At 37.7% G+C, this 13,739-nt stretch overlaps 1 protein-coding gene across 2 annotated transcripts in view; it reads left to right on the top strand.

Annotated features, from left to right (window-relative positions):
• Nucleotides 1-13,739, top strand: part of LOC127658351 (adhesion G protein-coupled receptor B1-like) — a 115,686-nt gene that overhangs the window by 37,441 nt on the left and 64,506 nt on the right. Inside the window, exons 3-8 of one of the 2 annotated variants that reach the window (XM_052147594.1) lie at nt 5,230-5,388; nt 6,755-6,829; nt 7,263-7,367; nt 9,707-9,874; nt 12,161-12,340; nt 13,228-13,557. In XM_052147594.1, the coding sequence (XP_052003554.1) occupies nt 5,230-5,388; nt 6,755-6,829; nt 7,263-7,367; nt 9,707-9,874; nt 12,161-12,340; nt 13,228-13,557 (1,017 nt within the window). Of the gene's footprint in view, nt 1-5,229; nt 5,389-6,754; nt 6,830-7,262; nt 7,368-9,706; nt 9,875-12,160; nt 12,341-13,227; nt 13,558-13,739 lie in introns of those variants that run through there. The other variant, XM_052147593.1, reaches the window with a different exon arrangement.

The raw sequence follows: 13,739 nt of genomic DNA, 5'->3' as shown, positions 1-13,739 counted from the left end.
TTCTTTTTCCACATTCTGTCCCCAGCAGACAACTGTTTTAAAACACAAAAGCAGCAAGTAAACAGAGTAAAATTCCAAATGTAATCTAAATGAACTGAACGAGCTTTGTAAGTCAAGTATGTTTTATTTGTATAGCCCTTTTCACAACACACATCGTTTCAAAACAGCTTTACAGGAAATCATGCATTACCAAAAACAAAAAAATGAAACCGTAATATTTATAATGTCTTAAAGTGATCATTGTGTAGTTTGATTAATTATCATTATACAATGTGTAAAGAAATTAAATAATTAAAAATGTATTATATTTATAACCCCAGTGAGAAAGCTGAAGGCTACTGTGTCAAGAAACACAAAACTCCATAAGATGTTGGTTAATGGAGGAAAATAACCTTTTAGAGAAACCAGTCTCACTGTGGGAGCCAGTTCCCCACTGGCTAACATCATGAATATAAATTACAATATTAGTTATTTGTGTAAAGTGCAAGTCATGGTTTTAAATTAGTAAATTAAGTAGGCCTAAGCGTTAAGGTCCAGTGTTTTAAAAATTAAAAGAAAATATTTTTTTATGAACTTTAAGATTAATGACTTATGTCTTTGAAGACCATCCTGGATTAACTGCAGAAGTTTACATAGATGCATTGTCCTTTGTTAGTTGGATGAAGAAGGCTTTTGTTGGCAATTAAATGATAATCTATGTATTCAATTTCATGGTGATGCAGGTAGAGACAAATGATGAGATGCATCCCAGTTCAACCTGCAGGTCATTTCAGTGAGGTTCATCCTAAATCCAAGGTTCAGGCAGTGGCATATGAAGTATCCGATATCTTACAGTTTGAGTTGGCATCAGTTCATCCTCTGATGTCAAAAATCTGAAGTGAAGTGTGGCTAGCACCGGCTGTGGTTTGTCTTCATATCTCAGTGACACATAGCAGTGGAGTCTGACACCAATCAGGAACTGAGCTGGATCTGGCCAGCTCTGATAAACTTGGGATATGAATCCCGAGGTTGAGACATGAAAACAAATAGAATAATATTAGCATAGATGCCATTCAATTTTATGCAGAATTATAGATCATGATGTATATGCCGGTTGTTATTCAGACCTAACTAAAGCAGTCTAATTGTGAGTTGAAGGATAAATTATGTGTATGCCTGGCTAAATAGATGAGTCTTTAGTCTAGACTTAAACTGAGTGAGTGTGTCTGTATCTCGAACAGTGTTAGGGAGACCATTCCATAGTTTAGGAGCCAAATATGAAAAGGATCTACCTCTTTTTGTGGATTTTGATATTTTTGGAATTATCAACAAGCCGGAATTTTGTGATCGTAATGAACGTGATGGAATATATTGTGGTAGAAGGTCACTTAAGTACTTTGGAGCTTGACCATTCAACGTTTTGTATGTAGTTAACAGAATTTTAAAATTAATATGAAATTTAACAGGTAGCCAATGCAAAGATGATAAAATTGGTCTAATATGATCATATTTCTGGGTTCTCGTCAGCACTCTGGCAGCTGCATTTGAACCAATTTAAGTTTATTTATTGATCTTGCTGGACATCCTCCCAGTAATGCATTACAATAATCTAGTTTTGAGGTCATGAACACATTAATTTATTTTTCAGCAACAGAGAGCTTGTGTCGTAATTTAGCAATATTTCTCAGGTGGAAGAATGCTGTTCTACAAACATTGGTAATTAGATTTTCAAAGGACAGATTGGTATCAAATATAACACAAGTTCTTTGCTGAAGAAGATGATGTAACAGTACATCCATCAAGAGTAAAATTATAATTTAGCGGCTTGTTTTTAGAGGTTTTTGTTCCAATCATTAGTACCTCTGTTTTGTTGTACATTTTTTCAGTTTTATCAGTAAAAATATTAATGAAGTCATTACTATTGTGTTGCAACGGAATATCTGGTCCAGTCGATGCTTTATTCCTAACCAATTTAGCCACAGTACTGAATAAACACCTAGGATTGTTGTGGTTATATTATATTTTGCTAAAATATGCTGACCTGGCAGCTTTTAGTTCCTGTCTGTAGCTACAGACAGACACTGTCTTTCCCTGCACTGCAAAATAAATCGAATTGTGTATTTTTCCACTTGCACTCCATTTTCCAAGCTGCTCTCTTGAGAGCATAAGTGTGATCATTGATCAACAGTGCAAGGCTTTTTTCTTTAATTTTCTTTAATCGAAGGGGGGCAACACTATCAAGAGTGCTAGAGAAGACTGTATTTATATTATCTGTTATTTTATCAAGTTCTGCTAGACCTTTTGGCTTACTGAGTATGTGAGACAATTCTGGAAGATTAGTGAAGCTATATTTAGTGGTTGAAAGAATACTTCTTCCTGAAACATAGCGTGGTGTAGATTGAGTGACATTAGCTGATCGCAACAAACAAGAAACAAGGTAATGATCTCAGATGTCTGCCATAGAACATCAACTCCATATGACAGAATAAAATCTAGCAAATGATTATGGTGATGAGTTGGTCCTTACTCCAAGAGAGTTGAGAATATCAATAAATGCTAATCCCAATGTGTCATTTTGATTATCTTTGAGAATGTTGAAGATACCAACAATTGAAGCTCTATCTAAATTAACTATTAAATCAGATTTTCTAAATCACCAAGGAAACCAGAGTAAGGCTCGGGTGATCTATATACTGTAGCAAGGGCAAAAGATGACGGAGCTTTTTTATTTAAATCTGACGGTGTCATTTAAGCATTATTAGTTCAGTTTAGTCCAAAGACATAAACTTATATCCTGTCCACTGAGTAACACCAAAAACTTCACTGTAAATTGTAGCTAAGTAAATTTCAGGTGAGGCTCATGTTTATAACAATAACCTGAGGTAGGTTTCAGTCAAACAGAACACATCCAAACTACGATCTGTAATAATTTCATTGCTACCCCTTCCCTGGAGGGATGGAGTCCATCTCTTTTTAGCTGGTCAGGTGTATCCCAAAAACTTGCAAGCTACAAACACCGATAAAAACAGGAACAGGACGTAAGTAGTACAGTAGATGCTCTATTTGCTGCTGTAGGTGGGATTATGTGAAATCTTATATTGATGATTTCTGTAACTTGTACGGAAATGGTTCTGCCTAACTACAGAGGGTAGTCAAGGTGCATTTGAGGGCTTTATAAGGTTTTCAGCTAGGCTACATTTACAAATGGGCAAAATTATATTTATCCACACACAGTCATCATGCCAGAGCTGCAATGCAAAGATAGGGGAAAAGATAGAAAGAAAGAGGGAAAGTCGATGGACAGAAAAGCAGAGGACGAATGTGAGAATTTAAAGATGACATAGTGTCCGCTGCAGAGGGTATCAATGTACGCGAGCTTCCACTGAAAAAGAGAAGCACACTAAATTATTGAAAGTATAATAAAATGTCCTTGTGGAGCGAGAAAGAAAACACTACATTAGTCTGCCCCCTTTCTCCTCCAGCCTGTGATTATTGAGCCAAACAAAAAAAAGGTTGTACTCTCTCATCATTGTTCACAGAGAGACAAAACCTTATCTCCTAATGGAGTATTATTTTCCCTATCAGGATTTGTTTGTATTCTCTTTCTCAAGAATATTTTATGAATATTCTCACCCTTCTCGTTTCTACTATAGCAATTTTCAATGTCTCTTCATATTCCCATTTGTTTTAAATAAGGTTGAAGTAATTCAGCACAGAAGCTAAGAAGTTTATGTATCTTATATAGTCTGATTTCACCACTTATTGTCCCCTTGAAGCAGGGATTGGCTATGCTGTTTATGACACTTTTGATTGGTTGATAAAGCCATCTGACTTGAAGTGCGATTGGTGGATGGGATTAATCAAGGTAACGTGCTAGGATGTGCCCCGGTTCATTTCGCATGTGATTGTCACTTGCTGTGCAAGGATGACATTTGTATATTTTCAAGTTTGAGGCATTGAAGAGTAGAATTCGTTATTTTTATCCAGTGACTATGTCTCACACACTACGCGGCTAAGCCAATCTCAGTACCCCAAGTATACAATTTGCCATTAATTGCTCATTCTGCTCAAACAAATAGATATTGATTCTGCTTTTCAGCACACATCTGCCGGCAGATATGTATCAGCTTTGTATTTTCTTGCCTTTATGTGGTGTAATGTATTAACTTAGGCTTTGCATGATGGCTGCTTAAAGTGTAACTGTCTATGCTGGGTTTATTGATATTAACTGCTCTTTATATGGTCAATGTTGACCCTCTGCATGAATAAATTCTACAATGTACTGATTTTTCAATGATTCTATCTTTCTCTCTTTCTTTTCAGTACAATTGATTTGTGAGTAATTAAAAATGTCTGCAGCTGGACATGGTCCAGCTTCATGTTCTATTCACACAGATTAATAAATATTTGTCGGGGCCTCCGGGATCAGACAGGCAGCAATGTCTGCTATTAAACATTCATGAGGGAGAAGAACACAGGGACTCATATCCAACTGGTATTTATGGGTCCATTCCTACATCTTAGTGCCATCATGATAGATTACAAAATCAGGACGTTATTGCTTAGCACCAATGGAAATTTAATTTGTGTCATAGTTATGGGAATGTATTAACATCAGTTTTGCTTAGGCGTGATGTTCATATGGAATTTGCGTGTTTATGTGGCATGTGTGGGCTTAAAACAGTCAATTTCAATGTCAACTTTATTTATAGAGCACAATTTATGCAAAAGTCATTGACCAATGTGCTGTACAAAAAGAGCTATAAAACAAAAATACATCACAGAATAAGACAAAAGAAAAGAGTAAAAATGAGTTTATAGCAAAGATTTAAAAATTATGCATAGCTGCTCTTATGTGTACAGGCAAACTGTTCCAAAGCTTGGGACCAGCTATGGCAAAGTACAATCACGTCAAGTCTAGACCTAGGTACAACAAGCAGTCTTTGAGCCCCGATCTAAGGGCTCTAGAGGGGAATACGAATTAGGTCAGAAAGATATGAATGCAATGAGTTATGCAATGACTTATAAACAAATAAATAAACTCTGAAATGGACTGGTAACCAGTGAAGAGAGGCTAAGATATGTCTAATATTTTCACGTTTCTTTAAACACTTCAAGAGTCTTGCAGCAGCATTCTGGAACATTTATAGATGGTCCAGAGAAGAGAAGTTAATTCCGTAAAACAGGGAATTACAGTAGTCTAAACATGATGAGATGAAAGCGTGGATCACTCTTTCAAAATCTTTACAGGTGGCTGGAGTGGGTGGGGCAACTGGGAGGAGTGTAGCAGTGAATGTGGGGGAGGGGTCCAGACACGCACACGTACTTGTCAGTCACCTCCTGAGGAGGCGTACCTGTGCGAGGGAGTTCTGGAGGAGGGACGGCCTTGCAACTCACAGCCCTGCATCGGTAAGTTCCAATTGTGCATGTATGCATGTGAACGCTCACCTGTCCACAACCACAAACATCTTTCTACCTCACGTCCTCTCTTTTGCCTTCTCTTTCTCTCTCTTACTATCTGACACCTCATTTTTACATTTGTCACATTTCACTGTAAAATAAGATGTCTGCGTCTTGTGACAGAATAACAGAGCAATACACTGCAAAAAGGATTATTTTAATCAGCGTTTTTGTCTTACCTTCACTAGATGCTTTTATCCAAAGCGACTTACATAAGAGGAACATAAGCAATTTGTCATATAAAATAGCTTCTAAATATATTTGCCAGTCAGGAGAGAGAATATAACATTATATTGTCACAGAATGTGGTGTTTTAAGGAAGGATCCAAGCACAGATGTCATCAATGAGCTTTTTTTAAAATAGAAAACAAACATAACACAAACTCTCTCCCAACTGATTTAAATATATGAAGAACTGAACCAACAGGGAAGGAAACCAACCAGCGATGAAACAATCCAGCACAGGACAGCAAACACAAGGAACTAATAAGAGGAGAGATATCAAACAGGTTAACGGGGGACAGGTGAAACCAGTAAACTAATAATTCAAGACAAGGAGATGGGATGTGATTCAAGACTGAGAGACACATGGCAATACAGAAACTAAAAAAAGCCATGCGCTCTCACTGACACAACACCCAAATGACACGAGCGCATATCGCCAGAGACAAAGGCAACATGTGCTGATGCCTAACGACAGACAAGACGGGACATTTGTGTGAGGGTTTGTCCACAAATAAACAGGCACCAAGACTGAAGTGGCCGAACCCCAGCAAATAAAAAAAAAAGCGAGCGCAACTCGAAGCATGCCCGAGGTCTCGAGAGACAAACACAAAACAATTAGCATGATTGCATGCCACAAGAATGATATAAGAGCAATCCTAACCCTAAACCATAAAAACAATAGTAAAACAATTTAAATATATTATTAATTTAATTAATATGAAACTATATAATATTAATACTAATGTCAAGCTCTAAATAAAACATATGAATCATATTGTAATATTCTGCCATTTTGCCTCAAGTAAATTTATCTTGTTTTAAGGATGTTACTATATTTTTACTGGGAAACAGGACAAAGAAAAATACATATTTTCAGTGTAACGTTATACATACAACTATTCTCTAAAAAAAAAATTTATTTTAACATTATATAATTTTGCCTAGTATCAAGTTTTGATACTTTTTAGGAAAACAAGACAAAAATACTAATGATAAAACTATTCTTTGAAATGTGATGCTTTACAATTATACAATTATAGACTGATGATAGAATGTGCCATATGTGTGTGTTTTTTTATTGTACCTATAGGCTACAGGCAGTATTCCTCTAAAGGCAAGGGTTTAAGTCCAGTGAAATACAATGAAGTGCAAGAGGCCATGCTTGGTAAGGGCAACACTAAGTCAGTGTGAATGTGACTGTAGTGAGTAGATCAGTTTGGATGGAGGCCATGAGTAAATAACCAACTCCATGGTCGATGCCATCAGCTGCAGATGTTTTCATTGTCTGTGTCTCAGTTCTGCATGTTCTGCTTATTTTCATCTGCCATCCACTGCTCAATCCATCTTGCCCTCTTCCTGCACACTGCCATTCTTCAGGGTTTAAAGCACGCTTTTCAAAGTCACACATAAGTGTCAAAACTCTCATTGAATTTCAAACCAGATGCAGAAGTTCACTTTTTGATTCCTCCTCAGTTACGTAACATGTTAAACTTCACACAAAATCCCAAGCATGGCTGATGCTGGTTTAGGTGCTCAGGCCACACAGCTCTGCCCAATCAGAAGTCAACTATAGTTGCTAACCCCAACCCATCCTGCAGGCAAAGGCCAACTTGGTACTCGTAGCCAATCCCTGCGCTCTGTGGACAGCCGTAAACGGGAGGACTCAGATAAGACCCGCAGTGGACAGCAGTCTTCCCAAACAGGTAAGAAGACATCAGCCTCCTCTGCTGCTTGGGGTTACACACAAATACACAACCAAATAAATGCGCACACTTGCAAACTTTGCAACTGATTGTAGAAATACAGATACAGGGGAGTAGACTGGATGCGTTTGTGGCTATGGCTTGTGTTTTTTTGTTGTTGATGTTTTGTTTTTTACGTCTAGTCATGTATATTATGGCATGGTTCATGGTGGTACATTGAGATGTCCATGAATCATGGACACCATTGCTTAATCTGATGCTAAAAGAGTTTCAAAATGGTCTTGACACTTTCGCCATACTAAAAAACAAACAAGAACATGACACAACTTACTTTTGGTTGGTTGTGTTTGGTTGGAAGGTTTAACACATATTTTTGGCTACTAATGTGATGTTATCCCTAATTTTTGTATTTGTCTGTGGTTTATGAATACTGCATTAATTTATATCATGGCTACAAAGATAAGTACATAAGTAAAGAAATACATTTGACCTTATTCATGCTAGCACCATCTTTGATTTTTAATGGGAATGACAACAACGCTGTGAGGGATATTCTCTTCAATTGGCTGTGCTGCAGTTGAAAGTGTTTTTGGATCATTCCGTGAACAAAACATTGAAAAAATATCTGTCTAAGAACAATCAGTATACAAAAACTTAAGACAACATGAGTTGTGGAAAATCAGACATGATCTAGGAGCTTTGTGCAGCTTTATGAGTGGTGGTGTAGTGGTCTAATGCACATAATTGGTAAACTGGTAATAAGAAGGTTGGTGGTTCGATCCCCACAGCCACCACCATTGTGTCCTTGAGCAAGGCACTTAACTCCAGGTTGCTCTGGGGGGATTGTCCCTGTAATAAATGCACTGTAAGTCGCTTTGGATAAAAGCGTCTGCCAAATGCATAAATGTAAATGTAAATATAAATGTTTATACACTTTGTGCCATTGAAGAGTTGGTAAGTCTATCCTTCACAGCCTCGTTTTCATCCAAAGATGGCACTTGAACGAATACGGTCTATTGCTCCATGTAATTCCAATGTATCAAATATTCAAATTAAACAATAATTCATTGAAAATCTGCTGTAATTTGTGGTTTTACAATGTTTTTAATTTTACTTTTGTAAAGATATGGGATGATACCAAATTTTTAAACAAATTGGAATTTATAAAGGGAATGGTGCAACTAATATAATGTAGGTACAGTTTTTATAATTCAGTGTGGATGCACTTTTAAAATGGATCAAGATGTATGCATGTAGCTCCTGAATGTTATTAAAATTAGGTTAAATCTTACCCTCTCTTCATCAGTTTCCTTTTTTGAATGTCAATATCATTTAATTGGCGTATTCAGTTCCTTCCACTGGATGGCAATGATTGTTTAGCTAATGCTACTAGACAGTTGTGACAGCCATTTTCTTCCAGTCGGACAGTCATATCAGGCCAACTCTTCCTATTGGACAGTTATGACAGCCCATATTTTCTATTCTACTGCCTAGGCAGCCAAGTGCTTCCTATAGAGCGCAACAGTCTGATTCAAGAAGTAAAAATTAGATTTTCCATACAGGAATATATTTTTAATGACGACTAATACATCTTTAAAAACAGACCAACCGGTTGTTAATTGATGGTATACTGTATGTGCCTGTTGAAGCCATCAGTCCTCGTTGTTTTTACTTCATAAATAAAATAAAAATAGTTGAATATCTACACTACCCATTATTCTTCAGAGCAAGATCGACCAACCAGCCAATACATTGGCTATGTAGCAACCATATTATTAATTCCATAATTTAAGACATTAAGTACACAGTACCTTTTGTCTTTTTGTCTGATTTTCAAATACTTTTTTGCTTCAAATCAAAGTTTGTAATGTTGTGATTCTGCTTCTTGCTTTGGTTCATGGCTTATAACATTTTGAAGGATATTATGATGAAAGAAATGATTGGGAAAAATCTTTCTGAAACCAAGAGTACTGTAAAAACCTTTTTAACACTGTTGCGCTCTATTGGACATTGAACATTTTCCTACAGTATTCCTGTGGGATTACACCATGATTTTAGGCCACTCCAGATGGACATCTGTGTAAGGCCAGTTGACAGATATTAAAGTCTAACTGATCTATTGGACAGCCTTGTTAAACCCTCTTGAAAGGGTACATTTCTCCTATGAGTAAATGCTCAGGAAATAGAATCAGCCACAAAATGAATGATCCCTTCCCTGTCAGAGGAAGTGGCTAATCCTGCATGCTAATTAGTTTTGGCCCTTTTCCTACCCTTTCCTCAACACCCTAAACCCCACTTCCCCATCCCATCCCTGCCCCCACCTCCCCCACCCCTCTCAGTGGATCCTCCGTCAGGTGAGGAGTGGTCTGCGTGGAGTGTGTGTTCATCCACGTGCGGTGAGGGCTGGCAGAGCCGCACGCGCTTCTGCGTCTCCATGTCATACAGCACGCAGTGCAGCGGGCCACTGCGTGAACAGAGACCCTGCAATAACACTGCTGTGTGTCCAGGTAAGCACAGCCCACTTCAGACCTCTCCTCACCCCACCATCTTCCTTATCCACCTCCTTTCACCAGTCCCACCTTCACTTAGCTTCACTAGCTTTGCCCACTCACCATCTAGTTGCTGCCCACCAGAGGCTCACCATTTCTGGGCTTCAGTGCACGGCTGCTCTCCTCTCAACCCTGGAAGCTGGAGAGCAGTGGTAAGGTATCATTGGGTTTAAGTGCAGAATGAGTCCCAATAGTTCCCACTGCATGTAGGATGGTGTGCTTTTCTCTATGTTTTTTTTCTCTGTCTCTCTTCATTCCACCATTTCTGCATCTCAGTGGGCCAGATTGGCTTTTAAAGGCATAGTTCACCTAAACATTTAAAATCTGTTATAATATTCTCACCCTCATGCTGTTCTAAACATAAATTACTTTCTTTCATCTTTTGAAAACAAAATAAGATATTGAGAAGAATGTTAATCTCAGACACCCTTTACTTAGATTGCTTGAGAAAACAAAGACTGAACACTCTAAGGTGACTAAAATGGGTTCAGAGCCACATTTTCCCTAATTTTGTGGGTGAACTACCCCATTAAATGCTAATAATTTAATGCAAATTATTATTTTCTCTTTAAAGAACCTTTGAATTTGCCTGACTAGCACAGTTTTTCTTCTTTTGTTGACACAGTTCCTATTGAAAGAGGGTTTTTGGGCAGGACATAAAGATGGGTTCTTTCCTTTTTGTTTTTAAATAGGCTTTTGTTAAATCAGCCATGAAGAATATTTTTTTGCTGCCTGGAAGTTGGTCACAGGTGGTTTTAGGGGCAGGTGCATTCTTATTCTTGAGAGCATTGGCTTAAATAAAACTCATACATATTTTTGATCCATTTTCCTGGAAAAGAGAGAGAGAGAGATTTCAGATCCATTTATCTGCTAAAGGCAGTGATGTAGTCCTACCAAAAAAAAAAAGTGGTTTTCTATTGCCCAGTCTCTGTTCATCTGACTTGGGCTGTCTGTTACTATGTTGTACTTTACTGTTACTGTAGACTGCGTAATCTGCGTACAGAGAGAGGCAGGACTGCAAATCTGTACATAACGTAAATGGTTCATTCCTACAATTTGATGACATTCCAGCCTTGGAAATTTGAAAAATAAACATACTTTTACAAGTTTCTTCATGTTTCATCATTACAGGGACATATTAAAGATGTTATTAGTCATACTGGTCAAGCTAAAAATGACAAAAAAATTCAGATGTACATCCAATTAAATGGGCAGCATCAGACTGGACAATAACAGGGTGGACATTCAGTGTATAAATCAGCCAATACATTGTGTACATTGTATACTGTGATTGATATCTAGGAAACATATTTGTAAACTACTAACTAATATTTATGATTCTATTTCTGTTAACATAAATACTGTATATTGAAGTTTTAAATTATATTAATTTCCCATATATCTTCCCATAACAGTGTAGACATATTTTGCTTGACCATGTATGACAAACACCACAAATTAAAAGAAAACATGCATAAAACAATAGAGCTATGAACTATAAATAACTAAAAGTAATTTTTCAGAATGGATGATGTGACCTCTAGTGGTTAATTTTTCAGAATGACCTCAGTGTGTGTGATGTAATATCCTAACATACAGTATATCTTCAATGAAAGGTCATAGTATCATGACATAATAGGGTGTGCAATAAATCAAGGGACACACTAAATCCATATTTACAGGCGTTCCTGTGTGAGACACTGCTTTACATTGAAAAACAGCTTGGATGGATGCAAAAATGTATTCAGTGCAAATGTCCCCTACTAAAATGTAAATTAAAATTGCTTTAACGCAACGACCAGGAAGAAGAGAGAAAGAGAGATAAAAGGCTTAACATGAAAATAGTTGGATTAGTGTCATTGCTTTGTAAATAATGTTTATCATAAAGGAAATGTAACAAGCTATGATATATGCAAGCTATGAAATATGCAATAAAATGTAATGGCATGTCAAGAATAGGTGTGTTTAGTGGTGTTTTAAAATCCCAATGGTGGTAAACAATCAACATGCACTCGAATGCTATATGATTTTGACTAAATTATCTTGCTTCTGACAGAAAACACATGCTGATTGTCACTGATCATTTCCCAAAGCTCCTAGATCACATCTGATTGTAGTTCAGTTTTTTTATACACAAAGAGTTCCACTTGTACTTGTGCTTAACATTCCCTCATCAAGTTTTTCTCTATTGCATGTGTGTGTGTTTGTAGAGGTGTGTCGTACTCTCTATAAATCATACCCTAGCCGCTCTGATTACAGTGCATGGGGCGTGGGACGAGTGGTCTCCATGGAGCTTGTGTTCTTCAACGTGCGGCCGTGGCTACAGGGACCGTACGCGCTCCTGCAAGCCACCACAGTTTGGAGGAAACCCCTGTGAGGGTCCGGAGAAGCAGACCAAATTCTGCAACATCGCTGTGTGCCCAGGTGATCTTTGGGTCTTGAAATACAGACTGTCTCATACAGATATAATGACTTCCATCAAGTGGCACAATTAAAGCCTAATGCGAGGCAGTGTGGGAGAAGGAGATTGAAAGGAACTATTGTGAAGTTCACAGAGAGATGGTGATTAAGTGAGGCTTTAAATCACTGCAGATTGGACCGCTGTTTGGCAACCCAAAGCCCCTCCTCTCTTCCTCTCCCTTGCAATATATCTCAACAATAGCTTCTTTTAATGCTCTCTCATTTCCTTTGTCTGTCCTGCTTTCACTTTCTCTCTCTCTCTCTCTCTCTCTCTCTCTCTCTCTCTCTCTCTCTCACTCTCTCACACACACTCTCACACTCTGGGGCTGTGTGGTTTATTAGTTTAGTCTTAGTTTAATTCATTTCTGTGAATCACTTCAAACTGTCCATGTAAGTGAACCAATTCAAAATTCAAATTCAGTGATTCATTTGCGTTAAAACTTGAAAATGTTCACTGAAGTCCCTGCCTGACATTTTTCATATATGAAAATGTTTTCATTAAAATATGTGTAGATGAATATTTCTTGTTTATTAATATATATATATTGTACTATTGGTGCATATACATGAAAATGATTAAAAAAGGATTATTGTGTTAAACATTTTGAATCTACTTGGCAACAATGACTGTTTAGTTGAAATGATGATTACTCTGTGCTTTTTATTTTAAGCACACTTTTAATCCATTTTAGGCCAAATGCATAAGCTATATTAAGAGTTTGTATATATTAGATATTAAGATAGATGTGAAGATTAAATGACAAACGGCTGAAAAATATATATCTCCCAGCTGTATTGCCTAGCCCTAATCCTAAAAATAGTTTCAAATGAATTATGTTGTTTCTCTGTAGTGGATGGCGTGTGGAATGAGTGGTCCAGCTGGAGTTCCTGTTCTTCAACCTGTTCTAATGGGACAATGCAGCGCACACGGGAGTGTAACGGGCCCTCGTATGGGGGCTTAGAGTGTCAGGGCGAGTGGCGGCAGACACGGGATTGCTTTCTCAGAGATTGCCCTGTGGATGGTCAATGGCAGCTCTGGAGCTCTTGGGCTGGTTGTACTAAAACATGTGGTGGAGGGAGCCAACAAAGGCAAAGGGTATGCTATGGGCCCTTCTTTGGTGGGGAGCCATGTCCAGGGGACAGAGAGGAAGTTCGGCGTTGCAATGAAAAGAGATGTCCAGGTAAGATGATCATGTGGTTTTAGCCAAAACTTTCATACTGCAGCAGTTTTACGGTTTATGGGCTTTTTGAGGTTTCATGTTGTATTTGTGAAGTGGTTTTCAAATGTGGTCCTAGATGGGTACATGCACTGCACCTTTAATTTAATTAACCTGTTTCAACTCATCAGCTCATAGTAGAGGCT

This window comes from Xyrauchen texanus, chromosome 17 (genome assembly GCF_025860055.1).
Source record: "Xyrauchen texanus isolate HMW12.3.18 chromosome 17, RBS_HiC_50CHRs, whole genome shotgun sequence".
NCBI classification, from domain to species: domain Eukaryota; kingdom Metazoa; phylum Chordata; class Actinopteri; order Cypriniformes; family Catostomidae; genus Xyrauchen; species Xyrauchen texanus.
The sequence above is the reverse complement of the archived record's forward strand: the minus strand, read 5'-3'. Positions and strand labels throughout refer to the sequence as shown.